Here is a 20,692-nt window from a genome sequence, read left to right on the forward strand (position 1 = left end):
AGGATATCAATATTACTGTACCCAAAACGCTGAACTATTTATCTGTGGTTCCCTGAGAATGCCTATATGCCCTACTGACCTGCTCATATCAGATTCTCCAAGCTGTCTGGGCCCCCGTTTAGTATCGCGTGATGCAAAGTGAAAGTTGCTTGCTGCCATGTCCGAGGGCGAAGAAGATCTGTTGATTAAAAAGGTAAAGTTTTTATTTATTTGTCTTGAAAGAAATGTCTATACAAATACAAGTTTCCTATACAAGCCCTTTTCAACTAAAACTCACCTCCTCCATGGCTTGTCAATTTTGAAAATTACATAATACAAACTGACTGTTGTGTGTTGGACATCTGAAATACAGCCCTAATGAAATCAACTTGCCTTTTTTATTCTAGTACACAAAAATAAATTTACTAAAATCACCCTACACCTTTCATTCCAGATAATACTATACCATATATTATATATGTAAACACTTTTACATTTTTCCTAAGTAACCTATACATATTTTATTATTAAAGTTTTATTGAAAATGTTTGTTAGTTTTATATTTTATTAAAACAAAACACTATATTCCATATATACACTGAATCTTTCAAAAGTATACTGTTGTTTTATTATAGTATCAGTATTTGCACAGTATACTACTGAATGTAAATACCATGACTTGTTACCTATCCTTATATAAGCCCCTTTCTTCATCTGCTTGATTGTTTCTGTGGAGAAGGCAACATGGCATGGTGGACAGAGAAATTCCAACATCCAGGTAGAATAAGGAAGTGAGTCAAAGCCAAGAACTGGGCCAGATGGAACACAGATATGAAAATCAAGCCATTCCCATTCCCATGAATGAATAAATGAATGAACAAACTATGCTGTAAGAAAGAGATAATCAGTAGGTTCTATAAAACAGGGAATAGCTAGTCAAAAGAAATCTAACCAAAGGCATAAACCCTACTCCCACAGTCTGCAATCTGATATGCCCCTTTGGCTGGCTAGCTGTCAACTGTCTCTCTGGTAGATGCATCCTACTAAACTTTTGTTTCTGCTATCCTCCTATCTGGGTAAATTATGTTAACAGCTGTAACCTCAGCTCCAAATATCCAAGACAGTTTCATAAGGGCAAGAGCATGTACTTTGTATTTTGTCTTTAGTCAACTTCCTTAATTTCCCATTTCACAGGTACTACAGAGAGCTAAATGAACATAGTGGAGGGTAAAGGCCAATCTAATCAGCAGAATTTTAGGCTTCCACATTTGAGCCAGAAATGGCCCACTAACAAACCAAGGAAGCAGATCCATTAGAAAAGGAAACATTCTGAAAGAGTTAAGAATAATTGAAATGAAGGGCTGGGTTGGGAAGGTAGGAGGGGGAAAATAATTCGAGGTGGCATCAATCAAAATGTATTGTATTCGTACAACTACTTAAGGATAATAAAAATATATAATTTTTAAAAGACACAAATAGATGTAAAACAACCTATTGTGATTTATTAAAAAATAGTAACAATATAAAGAAAAGACTGCTTGGTATTATAACAATCTCTTTCAGTTTCCATTCACCTTCACCGTACTTACTCCATAAAGAAAAAGTACAGTCATTAATAACATGACAGAACAAAAGGCCAGAGTTGGCCTTTCAATGAAGCTTTGTAAAAAAAATTCTAAGATGTTCCATGTTGCACTTTTCAAGCTTTCTCATTCATGCCCTGTAATATTTTACATTTAGCATTCATCTTATCTTGTATATATCAAATTCTCTGAATTTGATACATCCACAAGGAAAAGCTGAGCTGCTTCTCCTAAGGGTGATTGTGTATGGTATGGTGGGAGGGAGGGAAACTGCAGAGTAAAGGAAACTCAGCTGGAAGGCTAATTTTCCAACATTAAACCACTCTCCTAGGAGAAGAGAGGCAGCATACCCATCAACAAGGCTCTAGGGAAGGGCTAGGCTCCATTCCTTGGCAGGGATTGAAAAGTTAGTCTCCCTTTTCCCATCATCACTGGTATACAGTAGCTAGAAACACAGCAGTTTTAAAAGGTACTTTTCTCCTTTGCCTTTAGCTTTCAATATAAAACTCTTCTCAACACTTACTTTTTTTCTTCTTCTTTTTCTTTTCTTTCTTTCTTCTTCTTCTTCTTTTTTTTTCTTTTTTTTTTTTTTTGCCAGTCCTGAGGTTTGGACTCAGGGCCTGAGCACTGTCCCTGGCATCTTTTTGCTCAAGGCTAGCACTTTGCCAACTTGAGCCACAGAGCCACTTCCAGCTTTTTCTGTTTATGTGATGCTGAGGGTTTTGTGTTCGCTAGGCAAGCTTTCTACCACTAAGCTACATTCCAAACCCCAACACTTACATTTATTTAATTAAAACTTTACCACTCAGCATTTCTGAGTTTAAGAAAATCTTAGAAAAATTTTCCTCTACAAAGATTATATAGATAGCTCTGCCTGTGTTGTTTCTTTTAAGTATGTAATTTAAACATCTAATTTTAATTATAAAATTAGAGTAAATGGCAAAAAAAGTAGTGCTGTGCATTTTTTACTTAATCATTTGCCATTTCCCCAAAATCATTTTTATTAGTTTTAATTTTTTTTTATTATAATGGTGATGTGCTGAGGGTTTTTTTATTGACAGTGTCACCCCCTCCTTCATTTTCTACCAGTTTTTCCCCTCCCAACCCTTCTCCCCCCAAGTTGTATAGTTTATTTACAACATAGTGTCTAGTGAGTATCACTGCTGAATTGGTTTACCCTTTGTCCCACCACCTGTGTTTCCCCTTTCCTTCCCCAAATCAGATAAACATTTATACAAGATAAAGGGTACAGAAATAAAAAATGGCAAGAAAAGGGGGGAAAAAAAAACCAAAGGTGGGGAAAAAATGATTCACAAATAGTACAATTTCTTAAAAAACCCTCGTTTCCATTTCTTGTGGTTCATTTCAATAAGGATCATTTTATATGATCATACTTACATAGCTATTGAGCCCTTGTGATCCTCTCCTAAGAACATCCTCCTTTGTTATCACTGTGTGCCAAAATCATTTTTATAGAGAGCACATATTTCCCCAATACTTTGATATGCCATGTATAAAACTGAATACCATGGGGGCTGGGGATATGGCCTAGTGGCAAGAGCGTTTGCCTCATATACATGAAGCCTTAGGTTCGATTGCCCAGCTCCACATATACAGAAAATGGCCAGAGGTGGCACTGTGGCTTAAGTGGCAGAGTGCTAGCCTTGAGCAAAAGGAAGCCAGGGACAGTGCTCAGGCCCTGAGTCCAAGGCCCAGGACTGGCAAAAAAAAAAAAAAAAAAAAAAAAAAAAAAAACTGAATACCAATATATACATACTGTACTGGAGAAATAGTTTAAGTTCCCAAGTGTTCAAATATTTAGGAAATCCAGCTGGGAATGAGGCTTAGTGATAGAGTGCTTGCCTTGCATGCATGAAGCCCCAGGTTCGATTCCTGAGTACCACATAAACAGAAAAGGCTGGAAGTGGCTCTGTGGCTCAAGTGGTAGATTGTTAGCCTTGAGCACAAAGAAGCCAGGGACAGTGCTCAGGCCCTGAGTTCAAGCCCCAGGGCTCGCAAAAAAAAAAAAAAAATAGGAAATCATCAAGCTAAAATGCCTCTAGCACCCTTCTGCATTGCTGCATTTTAAATCTCTCCTCTTACAGCCTATCCATGAGCTACTCTTATGGTATGATCAAAATATACCACTACCAAGGGATTATATTCCTTTAGAGCAGGGAGCAAAGCTTCATTTTTCACAAACCATTAACTTCTACCTAGAAGGTAGGTGCCAGGAATTTATACCTGTAATCCTAGCTACCCAGAAGGCTAAGTACCAGGAGGATCATGGTTCAAAGTTAAACTAAGCAGCAAAATCCATGGGACTTTTATCTCTAATTAGCCAGCAAAAAGCCAGAGTGGAGATATGCCTCAAGTGGTAGGTTGCCAGTCCTGAGCTAAAAAACTCAGGCTTCAAACCCCAGAACAACACACACAGACATGCACAGATTCACACACACAAACACACACACACTTCTACCTAAAGATTCTACCAATTGGGGCTGGGGATACGGCCTAGTGGTAGAGTGCTTGCCTCGCATACATGAAGCCCTGGGTTCGATTCCTCAGCACCATATATATAGAAAAAGCTAGAAGTGGCACTGTGACTCAAGTGGCAGAGTGCTAGCCTTGAGCAAAAAGAAGCCAAGGACAGTGCTCAGGGCCTGGGTTCAAGCCCCACGACTGGCAAAAAAAAAAAAAGAAAAAAGATTCTATCAATCAGAAATTGCTAGCTATGTCTAGAGTTTTCACTTAAGCCAATCAAATACTCTCTTTAACTCTCTCTCTCTCTCTCTCTCTCATATAGAGCTTTTCCTTGATACCTTCTCTCAGTGGGATGCTTGCAATGTGGCACTGTCTGTCTCATGAGTCATGAATGCTTAAACTCATTAAAATGTGAATATGCCTAAGTTTAACTTTTAGCAATTTCTGCAATTACTTTCTCCTTTACCTGGCACAACAGAATTTTTGCAGAATGTAACCTTTTTTTTTAAGCTGGGAACTCAAAAATGGTCATCTTAGCTACTCTGGAGAGTAAAAAAGGGAAGATCACAGTTTAAGACCACCTTGTCAAAAAAAGGCTCATGGTTCCCTTTTCAAGTTATAACTGGACACATGGCAAACGCCTGTCATCCTAACCTGAAAGCTAAGATTGGGAGGACTAAAGTTCTACGTCAGCCCAAACAGGAAAGTCTGTGTGACTCTATCTCAAGGGAAGAAACTAGGCATGGTAGCATGTACCTGTTTTCCAAACTATGACAAGAAAAAATAGGCTGTGGGGAGGATATCATCTTCCTACCTGGCAGGGGGCAAAGCACTCTTTTTGTTTGTTTGTTTGTTTGGTTTGATTTTAATTTGATTTTTTTTATTTTTTTGAGATAGGAACTCAAACAGCCCAAGCTGGCTTGGAACCTACTACAGCCCAAGCCAGCATGAACTTTGTAATGGTCCTGTCTCTGACTCCTGGGTGGTGAGATTATAGGTATATAATATTACATCCAGCTAGAGCTTCATTCTCAATACCAAAAACACAGTTTCCTCCTGCAGCTGCTTGGCCTCCTGCTGCCAGCTTTCCTTCGGAATTTTTTCCCACTCTCTCTGTCTTGGCAAAGTAATCAGGATGAACTGTCTTCTTCTTAGGAAGTCAATAATCTAAGCACCATTCATGCCTTTCAAGGTGTTCCCCCTACCCCAGTCAAGGAGGATGCATGGCTATGACTGCTGACTGTGCTATCATCTTTCTTTTGCTCCCTCAACAACTGGATGGCTTCTATTATTGCTTTTCCTTCCTACATTCTTTAGACAAGGCTTTCAACAAACAACTAACTACTGGTAATCGTCCCTGCCTTGCAGTAATGCAGCACCTGCTCATAAACCCACACCTTCTGCTGGAGGGTGCGGTAGGCACAAAGGTTACTTATAAAGGCCTGTTCACCTTCAGCAGCTGCTTACAACATTTTTATATATATGCTTAGCATGTTTATTTAATCCTTGTCTCATTACTTCAAAAGCTTATTTTCTCATTTTATTTTTACAAGAAATATTTCAGATGTATAGAGAAATTGTATTATACACAGTTTGTCTAGAATCCATTTCTGTACAGTGTAAGCTAAATTTAATCCATTCCTGTAGATAGGCAATTAATAACTCATCCTTCAACTGTCTGAAAAGCTTTGAAATAAAACAAAAGGAAGACAGCAGGTGTTTTCAAGGACCCCTTAGAACACTGACTCATAGGTTCACCCAAGGGATATTTCATTACCTAAGAAATTTGTCTTTGTTTGACTTGCTGTGTACTTTTAAGACCTATATTAGATGCTAACTTACGGATACTTTTAGTCTACAATGTACTGCCTTAGAAGAGATAGACCAGTTTTGTAAATAACAAATTTCATTTCAATGTCTTTCTTTCTTTAGTTGCCTAAATTTCCTTAAGAACACTTTTACCAGTCACACACTGGTGGTTCATGCCTGTAATCCTACCTACTCAGAAGGCTAAGACCTGAGGATAGTGTTTGAAAGCCAGCCTGGACAGGAAAGTCCATGAGACTCTTATCTCCAATTAACCAGCAAAAAGCCAGAAGTAGAGATGTGACTCAAGTGATACGATGCTAGTCTTGAGGGAAAAAAACTCAGGGACAGTGCCCAGGCCCTGAGTTCAAACTTCAGCATCAGCACATGCACACACACACATACACACACACACAAATACTTTTACTATCTTAATGATTTCTTTCTTGATAAATCTTGGGCATGTGTTGAGGTCAAATTTTTTTGTTTTGGGCTGGGGCTATGGCCTAGTGGCAAGAGCGCTTGCCTCATATACATAAGGCCCTGGGTTCAATTCCCCAGCACCACATATACAGAAAATGGCCAGAAATGGCGCTGTGGCTCAAGCGGCAGAGTGCTAGCCTTGAGCAAAAAGAAGCCAGGGACAGTGCTCAGGCCCTGAGTCCAAGGCCCAGGACTGGCAAAAAAAAAAAATTTTTTTTGTTTTGTTTTTCCTATGACACACTGCGTTATACTTCAGCCTCTGACGGAGAGTAAGTCTACTGTGTGCTCAGGTCTATTCCTGGTCATTCTCTTGATCCACATATGCACTTGCCTAACTCATCATCATTCACAAAGTGTCCATTACCATCACTACATTGATGGAAGCAAGTTTTTTGCTTCTACATTAGATGACCTCTTTCACAAGCTGAGAATCCTATCATTGGTGCACACACCAATGGTGAGGCTTCAACTCAAAGCCTATGTTCTTTCCCTTACCATTTTTGCTCAAGATTGGTGTTCTACCACTTGAACCACACTTGCACTTCTGTCTTTTTGCTGGTTAACTGTAGATAAGTCTCACAAGACTTTCCTTATCCACACTGGCTTCCAACCATAATCCTCAGATCTCAGCCTCTTCAGTAGCTAGCTAGGATTACAGGCATGAGCTACCAGCTCCCGACCACTTATTAACTTTAGTATCAATGATTATAAAGTTAAAACAGAAGTCCTTTTTGACTGGAAATCCATTACATTATTAGAAGAATCTGCAAAGAATTTCTATCTGTATGACACTGCATTTTTATATTCACATATCTTGCTATGGTTTAAATTCCCCCCAAAATCCATTGTAATTTAAAGCTTGGCTCCCGGGGTGGCACTATTAAGAAATGGTGGAACCTTGGTGATGCAGCTTAGTGGCTGATCCTTGAATCACTGAAAGAGTGAGGCTGTTCAATTACAACACACTAGGTCTTCATGTGAGCAGTGTTATAAAAGTAGCAAGCCTGGCCTTCCTGGTTGTCTGCTCTGTGTTCCTGTTCAAGATGTGACTGCTTGGTCTTACATGGGCTCTCAGCATGATATGCCAACCATCGGCCACCCTCACCAGAAGCCAAGCCAATCCAGGACTTTGAACTTGCAATACTATGGGCTAAATAACATATTTCTCTTTATAAATTAATTACCTCAGTGTTTTGTTGAAGTAATGCAATGCTAATACATATATTTATTCAAGTATTATTTCCTTTGATAAAAGTTTTCTTTATAGAAACACTGAACTAATGTGCATGTGTCCTTGGCAAACGAGTCACATTAAATATTTATGTTGCTCCAGTTTTAGAATCTGTACCACCAACGTTAGCACAATTATTAAAACTTAGTTGGGGGCTGGGGATATAGCCTAGTGGCAAGAGTGCCTGCCTCGGATACACGAGGCCCTAGGTTCGATTCCCCAGCACCACATATACAGAAAACGGCCAGAAGTGGCGCTGTGGCTCAAGTGGCAGAGTGCTAGCCTTGAGCAGGAAGAAGCCAGGGACAGTGCTCAGGCCCTGAGTCTAAGGCCCAGGACTGGCCAAAAAAAAAAAAAAAAAACTTAGTTGGGCACTGTTGGCTCACACCTGTAATCCTAGCTACTCCAGGAGACTGAGATCTGAGGATAGTGATTCAAAGCCAGCCCAGGCAGTAAAGTCTATGAGACTCTGATCTCCAATTAACTACCAAAAAGCCAAAAGCGGAGATGTGGCTCAAGTAGTAGAGCACTAGCCTTAAGCAAAAAAGCTAAGGAATAGCACCCAGGCTCTGAGTACCAGCCCCCTGCCACCAGCCTCCCCCCACACCGTACTGGCACAGATTTAACTGAATAAAATACTAGTTCCATTCCTATCTACCACTAGTACTCTCACAATCAAAATGAAAACATAATTCAGCTTTTTTTTCCCTCACTCTAACCTTCACTCAACGTACAACTTGTGTGAATGCTGATCCTGGGGCTCAGCTCCAGGCCTGGGTGCTGTCCCTGAGCTTTTTTGCTCAAGGTGAACACCCCAACAGTTGGGCCACAGTTCCACTTCTGGCTTTTTTTTTTTGGCCAGTCCTGGGCCTTGGACTCAGGGCCTGAGCACTGTCCCTGGCCTCTTCCTGCTCAAGGCTAGCACTCTGCCACCTGAGCCACAGCGCAACTTCTGGCCGTTTTCCATACATATATGTGGTGCTGGGGAATCGAACCGAGAGCTTCATGTGTAGGAGGCAAGCACTCTTGCCACTAGGCTATATTCCCAGCCCCCCACTTCTGGCTTTTTTGATAGTTAACTGGAGATCAGAGTCTCGTGAACTTTCCTAACCAGGCTGTCTTCAAAGTGCAATCCTCAGATCTTAGCCTCCTAAGTAGCTATGATTACAGGGGTGACCCCAGTGCCAGGCTTGACCTTCATTCTTTAGAAGAATAAACTAAAAGCAGAAAAAGTCAATGGATAATAGGGAAATAACTGTTCTATTAAAGAAACTGGCAAACTGATAAACAAGATAATCTGTTCCTAAGAAATCTATATTTGTACTCATTACAAAAGCTTTCTCAAACTATATATCTAGATCTTCAGTCTTTGTATTTGTCTTCTTTTATTTTTAAAAATGGTCATGCCACAGTTTGAATAACCAGGAAATGCAATTAAGCATACATTTTGAGCAATGTAAGTTCAAATTCATAAAAAGAATACTAAAATATTAATTCAAGGAGATACCTTCTGATCATCCTTTTTATATCACACATAGCTCAAATACTTCTCCTAAAAATATGCAAGAACAGTGTGGCTCATTATTTTTAGCCCTTTTCCACGTGAGGAAGTCAGAATACATTACTACCTAATGTGTTTCCAATATCATTTTAAACCTTTCAAATATCTTTCAAATTTTCACTGTGTTGAAAATGTCACTTAAATGTGGTTTTTCTAATTTCACCGCTTTTATTCCTCACACTGATGACATGCTACAGTGCTATTTTAAGTACTGAACTAAAATAGCTCTATTTCATTGCTGAATTTTTTCCAAACATATTTACATACATCTATATATCTATATCTGTATCACCTCCACCTGGTCTTCAGTAACCTGCCTTTGCTGAAAATGGAAATGCTGTTTGATCCTTACTGCAGGAATTGGCCCACCAAGGAAACTAAGTGACAGCAACCGAAAGGCACTATCATGAGTTCTCTAAACACCTTTCTCATATTTGGAAACCAGAAAATTGCAGGGCATAGGGCCTATGTGAATGTCAGTGTAAATGGAAGGGCAATGGCAAGTCCATGCAAATACTCTTTTATCTACAGTGATACTCCAACAACCTACTTGATGCCTGAAATCAGACAGTACCAAACCCTATATAGGCTTATGTTTTCTATACACCCATGATAAAGTTTACTTTATAAATTTGGTAAAATAGCTGGGTAACAATAACTATAATAAAAAACAATTATTACAATATACTGTAACAAGTTATATAAATGTGCAATGAACAGCTTTGCTCAAAATATACTTCCCTTCATCTTGTCCCTTTTTGCATTTTAATTAGACCCTGGTATTAAAATTGAGAAGGCAAAGCACTCTGCAGAAAACAAATGAACTGGAAAGGATAGCAGGAACTAGACTATGACCTAAAAAATATATTATTATTTAAATATATGGGTTATGAGCTAGGCACTGGTGGCTCATGTCTGTAATCTTCGTTACTCAGGAGGCTGAGATCGGAGGATTGCAGTCCAAAGCCAGCCTGAGCAGGAAAGTCTATAAGACTCTGATCTCAAATTAACTACCAAAAAAAATCAGAAGTGGACCTGTGGCTCAAGTGGTAGGGCACAGCCTACAGCAAAAGAGCTCAGGGACAGTGCCCAGACCCTGAGTTCAAGCCCCATGATCAATCAATCAATAAGTTATATTTAGTAAGCCAAAATTTAATTTTTACTCACAATTAGAGTACCATATTCCAGATACCATATCAAGAGTTTAGATATAAATCATCTAGTCTCTAAACTCAAATATGATGACTGAGTTAGAATAATTATAAATTATTGAGTTGGAACTTTAAAACTTCACCTGAATAAAAGCTGCACAAAAGAGATGTAATTTATCAATTCATAGTGAAAAAAAAAAATTCTGAATTTTTTTTTTTTGTGTGTGTGTGTGTGTGTGTGTGTGCGCGCGCGCGCGTATGCAGATCCTGGGACTTGAACCTTGAGCCTGAGTACTTCTGTAAGCTGTTTTGCTCAAGGCTAAGCTCTATCAACAGAGCAATAGTTCCACTTATGGCTTTTTTAATGGTTAAATGGAGATAATAATCTCATGGACTTTCCTACCAGGATTTGTTTGAACTATGCTACTCAAATCTTAGTCTCCTATGTAGCAAGGTGCAGGCCTCCCCTGGAAATATTTTAAAGTGAATTGATAAACATAAAAGAGAATAAGGAAAATGATTGCCTGCTCTAATTTTATTTTAAATAGGTCACTTTTTTTTATGTGTGTGCCAGGTCCTAGGGCTTGAACTCACTATTCCTTTACTAAATTGTGTGTTTTCTCTTGACAAACCTCCACTTCCAGCTTTTTGCTGGTTAATTGGAGATAAGAGTCTCAAGGATTTGTCTACCCAAGATTGGCTTTGAACTATGACTCTCAGATCCCAGCCTCTTGAGTAGCTAGGATAATAGGGATGAGCAATCAGTGTTCAGCTGAGTACAAATTTCATAAAGTCAAGACTATATCACACCTCTATGGATTCCTGAAGTAGAAATCTTCAATAACATTGAGTATACAGAAAAAAAAAAAAAAACAACTGAAGGTAACAGCACCTCCTCTGGTCAGATTAGCCTGTAATTGTAGCTACTCAGGAGGCTGAAATCTGAAGATCAGGATTCAAAGCCAGCCGAAGCAGTAAAGTCTGTGAGACTCTTATTAACCACCCAAAAAATCCAGAAGTGGTAGAACACTAGCCTTGATCAAAACAGCTCAGTGACAGTACCCAGGTTCTGAGTTCCAACCTCAGGATTGGCAAAAAAAAAAAAAAGAAAGAAAGAAAGAAAGCCAATAGCTGGGGCTGGGGATATGGCCTAGTGGCAAGAGTGCTTGCCTTGTATACATGAGGCCCTGGGTTCAATTCTCCAGCACCACATATATGGCCAGAAGTGACGCTGTGGCTCAAGTGGCAGAGTGCTAGCCTTGAGCAAAAAGAAGCCAGGGACAGTGCTCAGGTCCTGAGTCCAAGCCCCAGGACTAGCCAGGAAAAAAAAGAAAAAGCCAATAGCTAAGGAGAGACATTCAAAGTCAGTTCAATTAAAAGAAGGATTCAATAATATGAAATTTTTAACTTGAGAGAAAGAAGAGTAGGCAGAAGCAGAACAGAAGAAAGAATATGATGGCTTTTGCTCAGTTAGAAGATCCCTAATCAATTGTCTAGACCATCTTTGGAGCTGTATCCTATTCTCAAATGACTCAGAAAAAATTAATATCTTTATATAAGATAAATAATAAAACAAATGAGGCAAAATATCAACATTGGATTAAGGGTATTCAGAAGTTATCTTATCCAATAGTATTCTTACTATACTTTTTCTCTGTGTGTAGAATTATCACAAAGTAAGATTTTTCTGAGAGAGTTTATTTAGTGGCAGGGATCAAATGAGAGTTGCCATTGGACACAGTACACCTGCCATGTCCTCAGAATCAATGGCCCAAGAAAGACCCACAATCCAGAAGTAGCAAGAGGAAAAACCACAGGATGAGGCTCCCAACCAGAGAGAATTTCCGAAACCAGAGCTCCACGCCCACATGACTTCCTCCTGTATCCAACCTCACCTTGGAAGAAGAAGGCCAAAAACCTTTGCGGAGAGAGCTATAGGCCTAATATCCAATTTTAATGTTTACATCACTGAGCACTTATTCCCTCCTCAGCTCCCCTAAAACCTGAATCACTCCAAAAAGAAATGTCATTCTAAGCAGCCCAGCTTTGGACCACCCCTTCACCTCTCTGGGTCTCAGTGGCCCCAACTGCAAAAGTAACAGAGATAGCATCAGTGCCTGGTCTGCCTCATAGGAATTTTAAAAGAAAGAGATGTATTCCATTTTGTAAAATCACCTTTTAATCTGAAACATCACATAAATGTACTGGAATATAAGTGGAGCTGATGTTATTGGAAGTATTAAGTGGCCAGAGCCAAGAACTTCCCATTAGACAGATCAAGACATTCCTGCTACTCAACAATTCTGCCTAATGTTTCCTGCAACAATCAGGCAGTGGCTGGGCTACTAAAGTTGTGCTTTGCCAACTTCATTCGGTCTCTCTCAGGAAGGATGCAGATAGTTTTCAGAAGGCAAGAGCAAATGCAGGTTTTAAGGGCGACACCCTTTGAGGGAGTAGTTCACTATTTCTTTTAGGATGCTGCAACCTAAAACAAAGAATATATGTTCCTGGGATAACAGGGTAGAGGTTAAAAAAAAATAGCAAGTGCTTTTTAAAGAAGTTTATTTTATTTGCCTTGTGATCCATGATTGGAGGGAGAAAACAATAAAGGTCACCCAAAAGTCATTTTCTCAGAATAGATAGTATCTTCTCATCTAAACTTTTATGGATGGAGTATATAATATGACTCATCAAGTATGATTACTGATCTACTTTTCAGTTGTAGTGAGTAGCTTAATAACTTCACAACAGGAACTACCTTAGTCCAGAGATATTCAATGAGTGCTTAATAATGCATGACATTTTTATTAATGACATTAGTGCTATCATACCAAATATTCTCTTCCTACCTGGCATTTTATGTCAAATATGAAAATACCCAGGAATATATTATCAGACATCCAGTCATAAATAAGCATGTTTCAGTAAATACAAGGGCTTTCTCTAATGCATCTACTAGTAAAAAAACAAACACACAAAACAGAAAACGCAGCATATAAAAATTCAAGTGATTAAGCAATAGAGTATTGTTTAAGAAAAAAATCAAACTCTAAGCTAACATTAAGGAAATGAGATGGCAAAAAGAAAATGTTAGATGTTAGAAACTGGTTTGATGGGTCATGGGAAGGCTCTATCCAATCACAAAACACAACAGAAATTCAAGCCTCGGTCCCCTGCTTCCATGCTTTCTAAAATACAGTACCTGTAATGAATTCAAATAATATATTCTACAACCCACTAATCTAAAATGATCAGCCAATAAATCCAGTCATGCCACTTGAATGGTCACAAAAGACTTTCCACACCTGTAGACTGATGAAATATCAGAAGAAAAGTAAGCTGTGCATAAAATTCACTTCAAATCATGTTCTGTTTGGTCTTCCTTAACTAAATACCTAAATCTCTCTACTCTAAGTCAGTGAATGTGGTAGACCAGCACAATTAAGTCATTTCTTACCTGATTAAATCACCAGGGCCACAGAAATTTTGGGTAATGTATTGCTTTTATTGGTAGTGCTAGGAATGAAACCCAAAGCCCTATGCATGCTAAATAAACACTCTACTACTGAGCTACATCTCCAGCCCTAACATAGTTGTATTACTGTTTTCAATGGGCTCTTTTTTCTAAAGTTGTTTTAACGTTCACAGCACAACTGGGTAGAAAGATACAAAAGATACATCCAAAGCTACTAAACAAATTTGGTAGGAAAGAGAGGAGGGCAGTGTTGAGACCAAATACAATAGATTCATATCTCTATGAGTACATTAAAAACCTAACCAGGAGACAAGAGTGGAAAAAAAATTGTCTTTCTAGCTAGGCTCCAGTGGCTCATGCCTGTAATCCTAGTTACTCAGAAGTCTAAGATCTGAGGATCACAGTTCAAAGGCAATCTGGACAGAAAAGTCTCTGTGAGATTCTTTATTTCCAATTAACCACTCAAAAAACTGCAAGTGGTACTGTGGAACACAAAGGAACAGGACCCAGGCCCAGAGTTCAAGCCCCACAACAGACAAAAATAAATTGGCTTTCTGCATTAAATTAGAAGGTCACTGAGGTTATTGGCAAAACAATACTCTCTAGCCAAAAGACAATATGGGAATTTTATTTGGGGAGTCTATACCTGTTTACATGGAAAAGCACACCTGCTTAATGCCTTGATGTAGTGTGGAGCCTGTCCTGTCCAATATGTTTATCATGTCTTTAGGACACAGTAAATATTCTTTATATATATGTGGGTGACACAAGTGGATGGACAGTTAATATAATGGATGCCATATCTAGTTTCAAATAAGCTTAAAAAGAATAATGGTGGAGCTGGGAATGTGGCCTAGTGGTAGAGTGCTTGCCTAGCATGCATGAAGCCCTGGGCTCAATTCCTCAGCACCACATATACAGAAAAAGCCAGAAGTGGCACTGTAGCTCAGGTGGTAGAGTGCTAGCCTGGATCAAAAAGAAGCCTGGAACAGTGGTCAGGCCCTGCATTCAAGCCCCACGACTGGGAAATAAAATTAAAAAAGAGTAATGCTAAGCAAGGCATCAGTGACTCATGCCTGGAATCTTAACTACTCAGGAAGCTGAGATCTGTGGATCACAAATGACTGCCAGACCAGTAGGAAAAGTCTGTGAGACTCTTATCTCCAATTAAGTACCCAAAAAGCTGTGGCTCAAAGCTATACAGAGCTAGCCTTCAGCACAAAAGCTCAGAGACAACAATGCCCAGGCCCTACATTCAAGCCCAAGGACTGGCATGAGAGAGGGGACAAAGAGAGGAGAAAGAGAATGAGAGAAGAGAGACAGGGAAACAGAGAGGGGGGGAGGCAGAAAAAGAGGAGAAGGGAGTAAGAGGAAAAGAAAAGAGAAGGGAGAGAGAGATGCTAGGAGGAACTCTGGAAAAACAAAACAGTTAACATGTAAAATGAGAACCATCTGAATACAAAGTGAAGTTATCTACCTTAACAAAAGAGTTCAAATGTAACATAAGGAGAGTGAGGATTTTAAGATGCAATAACATAATTGGAAGGGGATTAAGGGTTTGAGAACTATTAATTGGGGAAGTATGGCAGATTACAGATGCTCACAAATTCTTTGTCATGCTTATCTTCAAAAAGTAGGGTTTATGGATCTTCTCTGAACTACAGAGTCGGTCCAGCTACCTGACAGACAATACTGTGCTAGGTTGGCAACCAAGGTCTTAAAGACTAGTGGCTTCTACTTCCTGCCATTCCAAATACTAAAACTTAGGACCTCACTGCCATGCTGGGAGGAAGCTGAAGCAACCACACAGAGAAAACCGTCCCAGGCAAACAGTTCCAGCCATATTCCTGGCCAAAAACCAACATTAACTGTCCAGCCAGGTAAGACATCATGGAAATGGATCCTCCACCTGAGCTGAGCTACTCCAAGTAGGCCAAGATGAGACATCTCTTCTGAAAACTGCCTAGTCTACAACATCATAAGTATTATTATTTTAAGCCCACTTAGGGAGGCTGGGAATATGGCCTAGTGGCAAGAGTGCTTGCCTCATATACATGAAGCCCTGGGTTTGATTCCCCAGCACCACATATATAGAAAACAGCCAGAAATGGCGCTGTGGCTCAAGTGGCAAAGTGCTAGCCCTGAGCAAAACAAAAAAAGAAGCCAGGGACAGTGCTCAGGCCCTGAGTCCAAGGCCCAGGACTGGCAAAAAAAAAAAAAAAAAAAAAAAAAAGCCCACTTAGATCTTATTTTAAGCCCACTCATTCTCTCTGGTGGCTAACTATGAAAACTCCTGCAAGTCACACAGGAAGCATAGAGTCATGAGAAGAAGTGACCCATTTGCATTCTCAGCTGATCAGATTATACCTGGATTAGTATCCAGTTCTATCACCATCTAAAATCTATCAAATGCAAAGACATCATAATGGTAAGAAATCTGGTTTCAGTCATTCAGAAGTGACATAATTAAACATGGTTGATCGCACAGACAAACTGGGTAAGCATTTCACTTATTACTCTATAAAATACCAGAATGATTTTGTTCTGGCATCAGTGGGAGAGTCAAAGTTCATCTGGATTGTGGAAGAACTTTGTAAGAGCCTCTCAGAAATTCAATGGAAAGATGGCCTTGAGGGGGTCAAGGGAGATTACCTGCTAGAATAACTCTACAAAAAAAGTTACTCTCTGCCCTCTTCAATGCTCAGATCTGCAAGTATTCCAAGTCATTACTGGGATGCAAGTCCCCTGTGCAATGGAGAACATTCTAGCTCTGTGGGAAATTACTGACATTGATGAACAGCCATGTGAATTAAAGAAATTCTTGATTCTTAATCCTTTTCTGGAATATACATTTTCCATGTTCCTCAAGTGACCTGCTCCTAAAGCATAATGTGCCCATATGTACATCCCTGCCTTTTCTAAAATAAACTAAAGACAAACGTGTGAATATGGTGTTAACAAGTGGAAAGCAAGTGTAAAATGTTAGGAAGATCTCCGGGCATAAGGCCAAAAGAACTAATCATCTTTCTTTCTTCCATGATACATGCTCTTCGGAAGTGTACTGCAGAAAAGGAGGGAGCTACCTCAACCAATCTACAGCTAAGGGAGACAATAAAATAGCATTAAGGAATACAGGATTGTCAACTTTCAGCAGTGCCATTACAACCAGGACTCTGAATGACCTTGGGTGATGGATTTGTCCTTTGTGCACCTCATTTTCCTCATCTGTAAATCCAGAGTGGCAAGACAGTTATTACAGATTTAAAGGGGAAAAAAAACTAATCATAAATACTAGGCCAGGCACAGAACATATAAGAAGAATCTGGTTCATTTCTTCTCTGTAAGACAGGAAAAATAGTGACACAGAATGAAGGAACAACCTAGTTTCTCTTCCTCTCCCAGTAGACTGAGCTCCGCCTAAACAAGGACCATTTCTTACTCATCTAAACCCAGCACTTGATAGAGTGTTGATCACATGCTTGTTGGACTAATTAGATTATTTCTAACATATCTTTCCAGCTCAAGCTTTCTGAAAGATCTGGACAGCACAACTGGGTCAGATTTAGTTGCAAGCATTTATGTCTGTTCTATGCTTGGCCACAAGTACCTATACTTCAACAGCTGAAAAAATTACTTTGCACAAATGTAATGAAACAATTTGGTAATTCCTTTCAACTGCCTCCTTAACCCACTAAAATATATCTGCTCCGTGAGACAAAATACATTATTTTGTTATAAATATTTTGTGATACATGTAAACATTTGAATGAATGATAACTGAATGAATACAAATCCCCTGAAAATCTTAGGCAAACTTTCTTAATTTTAGCAACCCTCCCTAATTAAATTCAAAGTTGCTGCACTTAGGTATGACAAAATGTTTAAAAATAAAAAGTAGCAGATGTTTGATCTCTGGGTGGTAAAGCAATTTTCTTTTTTAAAATTCTTCATTTATTTTACACCGCAGGAAGTCAACCAAAATACTGGCACCCAAAAAGCTCATTTAATATGTCAGCCTAACTCAAACATGTTCTGCATCTACAGAGATGACTGCTGCCAGTTGATGTTTAAAACTATTTTGACTACTCAACTCTGAACATACCAACTTTTAAAAATCACTTCAGTGCAGCTTTAAGTAAAGAAAGGAGATCAGTAACCAACGGATAAGAATCAATTCACTAAAATAATCAGGCTTTCATCTAAAGCAGGCAAATCAACAACATATGGGAGTTGTGGTAGGAATCAGAAATTAACCTCTTATCTTCAGAAAATGCTCAGGATTCATTCATTCGGAATTCAGCAGAGATACCACTGAAGTCTCCAGTAAATTCCAAAGGAAGAAAGTGGGACATGATGACTAAGGGCAGATGTTTAGACTTTCAGGGTCTGCGTCACCAAACGCTCGCACTCATTCCACTGCACAATTAGAAAAGGGTGGTCACGCAAAGGTCACTTTTGCCAGGCTCACATTTACCATAATCAGTTTGAAAAGACTAGCTGAACACCACACTCAGAGGTAAAGATCTAGGACAATCAACATGGGCTATTTCTGAAGGTAAGCCACTTTACTAATCTGTAAGGTTTTAACTGCCCTAACAACACTAAATAAAATACTACAAGGAAACCAGCAAAGGACATAGAAGAAACACAGTAAATACAAAGTGAAGCCTCCACGTCCTGCCATTGTTCTGCAGCCCCCACAAGGCACACCTTGCAGCAGCAGTAAGCCAGCCATGACATCCCAGGAAGACCAGACCCTCTGCCGCAGCAGGATGCACTATTTTCTCCAATTACTGCACTCACCCTTAGAAAGTTAAAGGGGGTAAGAAAGGAGGGGGTAGGAGGAAAGCCCTGGCAAGCCTGACATGAAGCATTTAATGAAGATAATGTTACCTAACAAAACCTGCAGGTCTCCAGTGAAATTTAACTCTGTTTCAAATTTTGTACATAGCTTTCCTTAAACCTCACAGAATTTTAAAGAGAACCTTGTAATCATGCTGCCGGGAACTGCTAAACAAATACAACATACTCACAGGTTTCAAGCAGCTGTAACTTTGGAGGAATGAAGACAGTTCCACTATGAAGATGTTTTTCCCACTGTTGAACCAGATTTTTTTTAAGCCAACAAAAAAGAAGAGATAATCCTCAATATAAGAACCTACAAAAATCTTCTATTTCTGTTTTATTCCATGTTCTCCAATGAGACTCTCAATTATCAGGCACTGGCAGAGAAGTTACCGAGACAGCTGACAGCATCCCCGAGCTTTGCAGGGTAAAATTTAAGACATGTCAGTTAAAGTGGCAGCTACACTCACTGCTGTAGCGGCTGCTTCCGCAGGAAGGGATGCCGGGAGATTTTTTCCCCCAATCTCTGCTGCAGCATAGTTCTAATCCATCACTGTTTAATTATCCTGGGGAAATAGGCAAGAAGAATACGAATGTGCTGGATTTATAAAAACTGCAAAATCCCCTAATGGTTTTTCACCTAATCTAGGGATTCATCTCCCATCTTAAAGAAGACCAATTAAGAAATAAGATGAATTACATCGGGTTTTAAAGAAAATAAGAACAGGCTGCTATTCTCGAGTTGGACTTCTTTCTAAACACTTTTTTCTAAATATTTTTTCCTAAAAACTGGAGTTTTTAGTCTAACAGGTTAAGTACGCAAAAGATAAATTAGTGAAATTTAATTAAACACATATGACAGCCATATCAATGTAGTTAGTAATGGCACTTTTAGCTGGGCACCAGTAGTTTCTGCTTGCAATCCTACCTAGTCAGGAAGCTGAGATCTGGAGGATTATGATTCAAATCAGCCCAGACAGAAAAGTCCTTGAGACTACTACATCTCCAATTAGCCAGGAAAAAAAAATGGGCTGGAAGTGTGGCTCTACTGGTAGAGCACCAACCATGAGCAAGTAAGCCAAATGAGCATGATCCTGAGTTCAGGCCATATACAAAGAAAAAAATTAATAGCCCTTCCCCCTCCCATTTCTAGGATAATGGCCCTGGGGAGGGGGGTGTGGTACACATGCCTGCCAGCACTAGGGTTTGAACTCAGGACCTGAGATTTTTCCTCAAGTCTGGTGCTCTACCACTTCAGTCACAACTTCACTTCCAGCTTTTTGCTAGTTAATTGGACATAAGAATATCATGGATTTTCCTGCCCTAGCTGACAATACTCAGATCTCGGCCTCCAGAGTAGCAAGATTCCTGGAATGAGCCAGCAGTGCTTGATTTAGTGGTACTTTTTTGGGGAGGGGGGGTCACTCTTAGGGCTTGAACTCAGGGCCTGAGTGCTATCCTTGAACTTTTTTGCTAAAGGGTAGCACTCTACCACTTTGAGCCACAATGCCACTTCCAGTTTTCTAATGGTTAATTGGAAATGAGAGTCTCACAGGCCTTTTTGCCTGGGCTGGCTTAAAACCACAACATTCAGATCTCAGTCTCTTGAGTAGCTAGGATAACAGGTGTGAGCCACTGGCACCCAGCTTAATGGTACTTTTTGATGGGTACTGGTACTAGTGGTTCATGTCTGTAATCCTAACTACTTGGGAGGCTGAAATCAGGATGATGTGGTCCAAGAATAAAGCAGGGCTACAGGCATGGGCTCAAGTAGTAAAATGCCAGCCCAGCTAGTGGAAGGCCCTAAGTTCAAACTCCAGCACTGAGGGGGGGGGGAGAGAGAGAGAGAGAGAAATGGTCCTTTTAAATTGACACAGTTGATAAATAATATTTGAAGTGAGGGTTTGCTTTGGCTTTGTGCTTTTTTTTTAACTACTTTGAGACAAGGTGTCAAAAGTTTTCATGATAGAAGCTCTAAAGAAACTTAGGAATATAAGATATGTACTGCTACATAATAAAGACAAACTTATAATCAACCTTGTACTAAATGGGATAACACCAAATCAGTTCCTCTAAAGTCATGAATGAGATAAG

General features: G+C 39.5%; 1 protein-coding gene across 1 annotated transcript in view; it reads right to left on the reverse strand.

Annotated features, from left to right (window-relative positions):
* Ttc39b (tetratricopeptide repeat domain 39B) overlaps positions 1 to 20,692 on the reverse strand; it is a 109,251-nt gene that overhangs the window by 53,511 nt on the left and 35,048 nt on the right. The window contains exon 3 of the mRNA XM_048352164.1: positions 80 to 178. Within this exon, the coding sequence (XP_048208121.1) occupies positions 80 to 178 (99 nt within the window). The remainder of the gene's footprint in view (positions 1 to 79; positions 179 to 20,692) is intronic.

The sequence above is a fragment of the Perognathus longimembris genome, chromosome 1 (assembly GCF_023159225.1).
Source record: "Perognathus longimembris pacificus isolate PPM17 chromosome 1, ASM2315922v1, whole genome shotgun sequence".
Lineage (NCBI taxonomy): Eukaryota > Metazoa > Chordata > Mammalia > Rodentia > Heteromyidae > Perognathus > Perognathus longimembris.